Below are 10,973 nucleotides of genomic sequence, written 5' to 3' on the forward strand. Positions count from 1 at the left end.
GATGCTGAAAATCCGCTGAAAAAATGTCTTTCGCTTGGACATTGCTCGTGCTGAAGTAAAAGTTTCCTAGCCGTAGGTTCGCGATTTTATCATTATATCAATTTCCGAATATTCAAAATATGGCTTTTGTCTCGAAATTATGATTTTAGGATCTCTGTTTCCACATTTGGACATTGCGTGTCCGGCATCAAACTTAACCTAATCTTCTAGAAGTCATCGACATACGCAAGGATATAAAAAAACGTTTTAACTTTCGTTTGACCAGTCATTTTCGTATTTTTCCTGAAGTATAAATTGCATCAATTCGTTCATTATTCAAATTTTTAGGCTGTATAAAGCGTAAGCTTGTCGTCATTTATATATTTCTAAAGCAGAAATATTTCCTCCATATTGGGATAAAATGTGTAGATTTTAGATGAAAATATGTGCGTATAAGGCTCCATCCATGTACATGGCTGGAGCCTTATACGCACGGCACACAATGTACAACCCTTTGCATTATTTCCATGCCGTGCGAGCCAGTTACTATGGAGAATGCATGGGGTGAATATTTCCCCAACAGGCACTCAGCTATATGTATGCGCTACCAGGGGCGGATCCAGGATTTCTTTCTGGGGGGTAAAGGATACCTCGCAATACAAAACGAACGCAAAAATAGAGAGACCGTATTAAAAATCTTGCATATTTTTTAAGGGTCTGGGGGGGCACGTGCCCCAATACCTCCCCCCCAGATCCGCCTATGTGCGCTACCGCAATTGTTCGTGCAATGACGCGCAGCTCTCACTAATGTTTCACCATTCATTCCGCTGCCTTCGACACTACCTTGACCTAAACGCACGTGCATCACAGGCATAAGTTATTCAAGAATAAAAAAAAATTCCCTGAAAATTTCAGGATCATGTCTTAAGCTTTAAGCAGTCGATACGTCAAGCAAAAATACCATTTCATCTGGAATAAAATCTCCTCTTAATTGAATACAGCACTTGGCGCAAATTCTGAGTATCCTGGCTTTCATCCAGGTAGAGTTTGTCACGGATTTTCCTCCTAGAAATGTCTACACTTCTTTCTCAGTGTCAAGGTGAACACGTGTATCTCCACCTCGCCAATTCTTCCCCGAGCGCGTGATTCTTAAAATCTAAGATTAGGATCTCACAAAAGATCGGGACCTGTGAAGCTGCCAGGGAGTTTTCACAATGCCTTGCCTTGAGCATCGGATATCCCTTCGACCTGGCCAATCTTCTGTCCAGGAAACGAAATGCCATGTCAGCCGAGCTCCAAGGGATGAAGTCCGTCTCTTTTGAAAGGTAGAGGGAAAGGTCGAGAGCCGCGTGGTAGGGCAAGCATCCCGCCCTGGCCAGGTTGAAAGAGTCGTCGACCAGCTGCGCCCTGTTGACGGGGTGGATGTCGAGGAAATCACCGCCCTTCAGGTAGTTCGTGATTAGGTTCCAGTTTGTATCGTCGTAGTTCACACGGTAATATCCTAAATGGATTAATGAAATAATCGTTTATTAATGCTCTGGGAAACCCATATGAACAAAAAACCTAAGTAAATATAACATTATGCTCAAATTAAAATCAATATGAAATAAGTATAACACAAAAACAGGATGGTAATGAAATAATTTGCAAGGTTCACTAGTACCTATATTTAACCTGAAGAATAATGAGCAAATAAAATGAAATAATACACTTTTTAGGGCTCACTAGTATCGTATTTAACCTTACAAAGTTTACATTTTCATTTCCACAAAGGAAAGGTTTCATAAGGTTAAGCCTGAAATCATTAGTTATAAAAATAAGAGTAATAAAACACAAAGAATCAAACATCAAGATAATCAACGCACAGATTATTGTATTTTTCAAAACAACAGCTTTGAAATATTTGTACAATTTCCTCATTCGATTCTGGGGTGGAGGTAAATTTTATTGAGGCGGGTATTAAATTCAAGAACTTGGATGCTATTATTAGGATAGAACTTAGGTTGTGTTTGGTAAGGGCTTGGGATATGTGAAGAAGGTCTGCCCGGGTTCTTGTGGCGAAAACTATTGTCCTGAGTGTGAATAGGTTGTAGAGGTATTCAGGAATATGAGTATGAAAGAGGGAGAACGTATGATAGAAAAGAAGCCAGAAATTAAATAAAATTAATGAAAGAGTAACATTGTCATTCCAAGCAGTGCTGTTTTGATTTCTTTCGGGTCACATTCTTCATCTCTGTCTTCGCATAGTTTTGATTGTCATGCCGGCCATCATTATCTGGGCTTGGGCATAATCCCTGGTGATGATGGAAGTCACGACCATCGAAACATCGCGTCGGCAGAGATGACAAATGCGACCAGGGGGAATAAGTTTGTTCTTATCTTGAACCCAACCCAATATCTGCGGTCTTAACTTACCAGTCTCCTGAATGTTTACCATCAGCCATTCGTTGCTATTCGTTGATATTTTTGCGATGTATTCATCGGTATTAGGGACCCAAATTTTAACCCTTGTTTCTTCAAAGTTGGGACTGCTTTGCAGTGTGTACGTGAGAGGAATCCACCAGCGATAATTATCACTCGTACCATTCAGCTTAAGCACATATCTCTCCTAAAATAAAACAATAACGGGAAATTGGATTATTTTTTATTAATATAATGTAAAATAAATTCTTAAGTCAACGTAAAGTGTTACATCTTCCGAAGATGTTTCTTAGTTTAGAAACTTGTCCTTTCTTTTTTTTTGGTTTCGATTGTTCAAAAACTTAACTTTTTGTTAAAGCCTATTCAGGAAGTTCAGAATAATTTTAGAGAAATTTTATATTTAACTATTGTTATATTACATAGAAGGGAGTGTGGTGGCCCAGTGGATTGAGCATTGGGCTACTAATAGCAGCGTCCCCCTGTTCTATTCGCCGGTGGAACCTTCGGGCACATTTGAAAACATGAAATCTATGGAGCGCAAGGTGAACCAGGGAAAGAAACTGAGTATATGGTATCACACACCTATGAATGAGCTCTAGCCCAACCTACCCAAACTTACTCTCGGACTGTATCACTTGCGCAGTCCTGATGCAATACGTAAGAGGTTAAGTGAATATATTGAGTTCTTATTTGTGTTATATGTTTTGAAGTTCTGCTTGATGATTTATTTTATGAGTACTCTACGCCTATAAATGACATTATTATGTCCCTCATTTTTCCATGAACAAAAAAATCCTTTGATAACTTGTAATTGAAGGGTGTACAGAGAGTGAGAGTGGTATGCGTAATCATCGGGGAAGGGGAAACGATAATAAGAATTGCAATGAAAAAAATATACGTAATTAAAAGAGAAAACTGACTGGTGGCGTTGTACTGTTTCTCTACTTGGGAAAAAATATTTCTCGTTCTCTGGAAAAATAGTTCTCTTCCAATGGAGGAAAATAATTACGATTTTCATTTGTTGAATGTGTAAGAGTGCTGCTTATCTTTCATAACGTTTCTGCCGGTGAAAGAAATAACATACGTAATGGACAGGATGGAAAATGGAAGGCATCTCTTTCTTAATCTTCCTCTCACTTCATCTACTTCAGCTTAATAATCATGGTACAAAAGGGAGCGGAATCTGACACTACTCTCTCATGTTTTCTTTTCTTTGCCAGGACTGAAATAAGAAGCAGAAAAGCGTCAATGTGATTTTTCCCAAATCTTCTTCAATCCTTTTTTTATCATCCAAACTCTTCACAGAAAAGTAAATTTTGTGCATAGTTGTGTATTATTCAGATAATATCCAAACTGGAGGCTAATAATTAATTGCCTATAAACTTGTTTCACCTTATGGTTAGTTCGATAGCAAAAAATATGAATTTTCAGCATGTATGCTTCATTTTGGAAGTCTGATGGAAAGCTGAGGACAGAATAGCTTTTACCTGCGTGATTACTACATCGTCATTTTCGTAATTCCTTTTTATTGTAACGACAGGGTATCCCCTTTGGTATGCCCATGTATCCATGACTTCTTTTACAGTAATACCCTCTGGCATGCTACCATCCTCTCTGGCCTGAGAGTCTAAACATGAAAAGAGCTGTAAGTCGTTGCCCGAATTGTGATTCCTGTAATCAATATAAAGATATTATTAAAATTTTAGGTGCAATTATGAAATTGATGAAGGTACTAAATTTGCTTACGCATAAAGTCATCACGCTATTTTAACATTTTTGCTTTTGCACAATTCTGCGAGTTAACCCAAACGATAATTTCGTCTCTATCTGCAGTTCGCAGTTTTTCAGTTATTTACAATGACTGTAATGAAATGAATTTTGATGTATGAATATAAAGAAATGTCTGAATATAATGCAATGGCTTTTTGAGAAATCTGTGAAATTTTTAAATGGTGACTTTACTTTTGGAATAATTTCAATATGAATACTGCTGAATAATCAAACTCCATCACTAGAAGTAAAAGTTGGCAAAATTTGTAGCCCAACTAGGTCCTCCCTTTGTTATTACAAAGTTAAAATCAAAATCTCGGAAGTTTTACTGGTGCTATTCAATTCGAAAGATATTTATTTGTTTCCAAATAGAAACTATTAAGCTATATTTTAGACTTTTAGCTTTAATTGTTACAGCCATACCGATGATAAAAGATGCAGCTCAGTTTCCATTACTACCGTTCAAAATTCTACATACGAAAATAACTCATTACATAATTATTATTCTAAATTAATTTCAATAGTTGAAAAATCAATAATCACCGGTGGAAAATTACTACTTTACCTGCTATTTAGGTATTTTTGAATACCTCCAAAAAATGTGTTTCTCGATAGAAAGTGTTCCATCATTCTGGCCAAACATGCACCTGGAATACGATTTTATCAGTAGTTAATAGAAGTACCATAAAATGGAATGTAAAAGAATTGCATTGAAGGGTTTAATATCTCCCATGAATGAATTACCTATTTGTAATTGTTCCAATGAGTGATAAAATTTTGAAGATGAAATGGATTCCCAAATTAGAATATTCAAACCTTTCGACGCCATATGTAATTTTACATAAATACCGCCAGCACTTCAGTCTCGGCTAAATTTTGAAAATACGCCTCCGTTATAAGTTGAGAGGCGTTACCAAGAAGGCGATAATGTAAATAATTGCCATTTTATTTTCAAAATTGAAGTAAATTGGTTTATTAAACGTCTTACAATAGCCGTAGTGCTCAGGATTTATAATCCTTAGGACAAAATGGCATTTGGATCTAATTTCCCAAGATATTTGGAAATTAAACGGCTAATTTAGGTGTCTATTGTCTACTGCCTAAAATTAGTCTTCTCCGGACACAAAGCCAAAAATCAGACAAATGTGCCGAACGTGAGGTAACGGCCGTGTCCGTCCTGCAAGATAGAGATATTTCTTTGGTTTTCCGGTATTGAATGTTAAACTGATGTAGTTAAGGGTAGCTGAAGTAAACTGCACCAGAAGATAGTATTGTCTGTATTCAGCATTTTCGTGACAGCTTTAAAAATGAAGACATTGGACCTTTCATAACAATTTAATTAGCTATGGATGTTTTTTATGCGCAATGGCTACCCATTTTCGCACTTGCTGATTATCCTATCATTAGCCATTCTTACAAGAAATTACATTTAGCACGAATGGCTACTGTGTTGGAGGGATAATATTAAGCAAGATGGGATGCAATAAAATTACATTTCAATTTAAAGTGACTGGTAATAGACCTTACGTAGAGTTTTAGAGGGATGTTCAAAATGGGGATTATGAAAAGGCGGAGTGATTTTCAAAATACTCCATATAAACCCTAATTAACCGATAGAATAGTTAATTAAGGGTAAAATCTCTGGTGAAAACCAAAATAATATGAATAGCTCATTATCAATCAAAAATTTAATAAAATTGAGAAACTGCATTATGCATTCTTACCTTTATTATAAGTTATTTCGTCGAGCATGGCATTTATTCTGTCAACTGTAATGACGTCAGCGGAAATGGGGTGAGGCCTGTCCAAAGCATCACTCGTAAACTCAGTGTGTTGTTGTTGAGGAACAAATTGTTCCATCATTCTCCATGACGGATGCATCTGAAAAGTATATTAGAAAATTAACACTTGTTGAAATTGGTATTAAATTAATTTTATTAAAATAAATTCTTCGATAAAACATGTCACTAAATGGGCCCGGGTTCAAATCCCGTCGTTGACAGAGGATTTTCAGCGACTGGCTGATCCGTTCTTGAGTGTTGTATTGTGGACACTTGAAATTCAGTATTCCGTCCGCTGGATGGGACGTTGAACCGTGGTCCCCTTGCCGCCTTACGTTAAGTGCAAGATAATGCCGAGTAGCCCTGGTGTTTCGTTCCACATGCTTGTCTAAATGTGACGTTTTGTTTTGGAGTCGTGCTATGAACTTTATATATTTGTTGCAAACGATGATTAATGGGTAGAGAAAATGTCAGTTCATTTTTTTCAGTTGAACTATCGTCATATCATCAATGCGGCAACCCGTCACCAATACCCTCTCAATTTCAACTCTTTACTTTAGTATAAATATAAAACTTAGAACAGTTGTAATTACTCAATTTGGGTATTTTCTCAAAGCTATGAGATACGTTACATGATTCTGGATATTGCTCCTTTGCTTACGCGATTACCACTCATAGCAAGTTCTGCAATTAGTCATGCCCCTTTGGACGCCATCCAAATAATTCGTCCGGGAGAAGTCGGGAGAGGGAGTGGTCTTTCTCGATTGCCAGATTTAACCGGGACAAAAGCAGGCGAATAAATGTATTAAACACGGCGCTGAGATTTAGTGAAATTCTCTGATCCAAAATAACGCCGTCTATAGTAATCAACTGCACATGTCCTCGTAAGTGTTTGAATATGCCGTCAGAGAACTATGTGAAAATATTTTCCCGAATTTTAGTGAAACTTTAATGGCCTAATTGGCTTTTAAGTTATCTTATATCTCTGTTTGTCCTCAGGCCATACCTGACATGTTAAAATATGTGCATTAATTGGCTTCGTAAACCCTCTTATGATAACTATTTAATATAAATAATGAGCATATATTCACACGAGTTTTATGAAAAAGCATTGTCTCCTCAACTCGCGTGAATTGGTTTTAGTACACTTAATCATATGATTGCCAGGATGTAAGGAATAGGCACGTTTTTTCACTTGTAGGACCGGAAGAGTCCACAATAGAATAAAATACAAACTTACTAAGTCGACGATTGCGTACTGGAAGTATGTAGCGAATCCTTCTTTAATCCAAGAAAACTTCCACCATTCGGGTGTGACCAAGTTTCCGAACCACTGATGCGCTACCTCATGCGCTACCACGGCTGTCCACTCCTGCTTTTCTTCGAATGTAGACGACCCATTCCGGTACAGTAGCACAATCTCTCTGGGAAAAGAAACAAGGATTGTGTCAGCGGAAAATATTTGGAGGTAAATATTGAGATCCGTGATACTTGAAATACCCCTGTCTGAGCATTTAGTTTTTAGACCTATTTATTCCTCTAAAAATGCAATCTTATTATATTTTAATCATTGATTAAAATAGAGTCTTATCCTTGGATATCCAAACGCTTTCATGTTTTCTTTCCCATTTGAAGATATCTGTCAATATGAAGTGACGGGATTCAATATTATTAGAGGGCTGAAGCCGATTAGATTTTTGCCTTGGAAAGTAGAAAGCAAAGGCCGTATTAATAGGCCCTTTTTATCCATATCCGGAAATGTAACCTCAATTGGTTGGATCAAATATTTTTTAGCCGTCCATCATTGACTCAGTATCAATACATTTAGGAAATGTCCTTTAAAAACTCTTTTCCGATAACATATAAGTGAATCTAGCCCCATACTATTTTGTGACCTCACCAAAATTATCCGTAATCACCGTCTGTAATCCAGAATGAAATGGCAACGATGCCAATGACCTACACTGTAGAATGAGCTGATGTTTCATTGCGGTTTCAAAATTGATTATGAGATTTAGACATTATGAAAGCGCCACGAAAATATCAAATTAAAAATAAAAACAGAGGTACAATTGTCCTTTCTGTGCTGGTTCAAGTGATAAGAGTTTGATAAGAGTGATAATGTCTATTTTCCACCGCGATGCTTGTCTCCCACTTGTGTTTTGTCATTGATCTATCTTGCACGTGCATCTTATATCTAAATGATTGTGTACCTAGGTTTATAAACAACATAAAAAATATTCTACTTAAAAATTTAGACTTTCGAAAGGCCCTTTGAGCTGCCCATTCTTTATCCTGTTTTTGTGGGAAATACCGAAATGTAATGATTTATTGGTTCCAATTCATATAATGGATTTGATGTGTCATGTGGGTAAAATTTTGTGCAAGTTATCTTGATCAATTGGGTAATTCCTTAAAACATTGGATCCAATCAAATCAATGTGTTGTCTATTGTGTGAGTTGCTTATAAATTTAAAACATGTTAAATTATACCAATTTTTTTTTGACCGGAATTGACTAAAATAATTACCGCTGAGTAGTTAATACGCGTTAAAGTTAGTTGGTTTAAAATAGAGGAAGTAGTGTGAACCATTTGAAACCTCTTCATTATTTTTCCGTGCTCTTCTTAAACTCACAGTGGTCACATGTCCTTGTCATCAAACAAGTTTACCTCAGTTTCCAAAGTCGTAAAAAATAGGGAATTCATACTTCTCGGGCCAATCAATATTCCAGTATAATTTTTGTAATTATGGATGTCTTTTCGTTTATAAAATCGATTTTTCATCGGTCATATTGGAAATGCGGATGTGAAAAAGTGTGATTCATTAATATCATCCTCATTTTTACACATTCTACCGCCTTAGAAAACTGTTGAAAAAATCTCATTGCAAACATATTGAGATTGCAGTATTCCATACTATCTAGGTGATGGTAATCGGAAAAATTCTCCCGCAAAAGTTGACTCCTTTTTTACAAAAAAACTTAGTCACTGAAGTAACCAATAGCACCGTGCTTCTTTTTTAGCATCTAAATTATATAGGTGCATATGTATTGTATTAAAATACATTTTACCCTGGCATTAATTTACGATATCCACGATGCAATCATTTTTCAATGAATTTCATTTGAAATACTAACCTGAATGTTATAAGGCCCCAATTCTCCATTGCGCCTGCTTGGAAATCTGGAATCGCCACCAAATCCAATTTCGGAAGAGTGTAAGGGATATTAGTCAAGTTGCGCATCACATTAAGAGCATCACGAGTGACTTCGAGGCTGTAGCTTGTGTCCTCAACGGCTTCCTCACGAGACCACACTCGGATATCACCTTCCTCTCCAATGTTCGCTTTAAATTGTGTGACTATGAAAGCCACCAAATAGGTAGACATTTTTGGCGTTTCAGCGTAGTGGTCCCATACATAATTATCAGGTAACCTAGGGCTGAATATTCGAGAAATTATTTCGGTTATACACATCGTCATTCATGGAATATCTGCTATTTAAATGAATATTGTATGTGGGAATTGGAGCTAGTGATTTTGATGAAAATAGTCTTAGTTAATTAAACCATAAAATTAATAGAAACCATTCTATTGACTCAAATGCCCTTGGGTCTTGAGTCAGGTTTTAAGATACCAACTCCTTGAAATCCTTTCAGGCTTGGCGTGTTGGAAATATGATATACACAGCATGAAGTAAAAAACACAAATAGATATGTCCACACATATGTATATGCAACTCCACTACCGACCATGTTTTCGACACTCTTATGTCATCCTCAAGGTTGTTCATTCTTCACCTTGAGAATTACAAGAAGAGTGCCGAAACCGTGATCGGTGGTGAAGTTGTATATAAAACTGAGAAAATTACTATTTCGGTTTTATATTCTAAGATGGATATACCACCTACTGTTGATCCCCATACTTATTGAACTCTCATTAGTAATAGTATAAAAATGCGACATATCCCATGTACTTGGCGGAATACAATATGGTGACTGGGTGGAACACAAATTACAGAGATAGTAGGTATGTGATATACTTACTCTGCTGCAGGTGGACCCAATGCCGGCATATTACTCAGGGAAATCATGTCCTTGTCCCTTGCGATACTTATTGTGAAGTTCGCCTTGAGGTTAGGCTCGTCGAAACATGGGAAGGCTTTCCTGGCGTTGGTGGGCTCGAAGTGCGTCACTGCCATCCATCTGTAACGAAATCCATTTAATCTCCAAATTCATCCAGGAGGAAGGAAGAGGAAGTACTGACATTCAAAAGTCTTATTTCCTGATCGAAAATTGTAAATACCTTAAAAATGAAATATTCAGCTGTTTCACTCCTGTAATGCTTTTGAACTCATTTCAAATTATTATGCCTTGAACATTCGGACTATATTTATTTAATTAGGTGCTGCTATATTTATTTAACTGTTCCATTTATCAATAATAATAAAAAATAAAACGCAGAATCATATTTTTGAACGTAGGTTTTCGCAGCGAGAGGCATCGTTGCTAAAGGCTTCCGGGTGCAGCTGCGTGTTGCGCTGTCGTGCAAGCTTTGGCGTCCGTTACAGGGCGCATCATCAGGCGATGAATGAAAATGCGGAAAAGATCGTCAAATATTATACTCAGATGGGGGAGGGTGGACGAGTATATTAATTGACAATCTTTTCCGAATTTTCATTCATCGCCTGATGATGCGCACTGTAATCGACGCGAAAGCTTGCACGACAAAGCGCAACACGCAGCTGCACCCGGAAGCCGTTAACAACGCAGAATCATATCGTCAGGGTCAAAAGTCAAGAATTCATCATGTTGTACTTAAATGACTAGAGTAAAAAGTATAACACTTGTAATAGTTAGCCCCCGTTTATAACAACTTCATTAGGTGTAACTCTCCCTAACTTGGCTCGGCTAACGATGATACTTGAGAGGTAAAAAAGATCGTCTACGGTTTGGCGGTGTCATTATTCAGCCTAACTCTACTTGACCTTCATTTTCTTTGAGCATAGCTAAACTTTCTCTTA

The 10,973-nt window shown here is 37.0% G+C and overlaps 1 protein-coding gene across 1 annotated transcript in view; it reads right to left on the bottom strand.

The window, feature by feature from the left end:
* Window positions 1-10,151, bottom strand: part of LOC124156729 (aminopeptidase N-like) — a 47,193-nt gene extending 37,042 nt beyond the window's left edge. Inside the window, exons 1-8 of the mRNA XM_046531328.1 lie at window positions 9,997-10,151; window positions 9,090-9,392; window positions 7,192-7,375; window positions 5,895-6,051; window positions 4,736-4,817; window positions 3,888-4,071; window positions 2,395-2,587; window positions 1,198-1,480 (exon numbers count right to left, since the gene is read on the bottom strand). Coding sequence (XP_046387284.1) covers window positions 1,198-1,480; window positions 2,395-2,587; window positions 3,888-4,071; window positions 4,736-4,817; window positions 5,895-6,051; window positions 7,192-7,375; window positions 9,090-9,392; window positions 9,997-10,151 — 1,541 coding nt within the window. The remainder of the gene's footprint in view (window positions 1-1,197; window positions 1,481-2,394; window positions 2,588-3,887; window positions 4,072-4,735; window positions 4,818-5,894; window positions 6,052-7,191; window positions 7,376-9,089; window positions 9,393-9,996) is intronic.
* Window positions 10,152-10,973: the final 822 nt, after the last annotated feature.

This window comes from Ischnura elegans, chromosome 1 (assembly GCF_921293095.1).
Source record: "Ischnura elegans chromosome 1, ioIscEleg1.1, whole genome shotgun sequence".
In the NCBI taxonomy this organism is placed as follows: domain Eukaryota; kingdom Metazoa; phylum Arthropoda; class Insecta; order Odonata; family Coenagrionidae; genus Ischnura; species Ischnura elegans.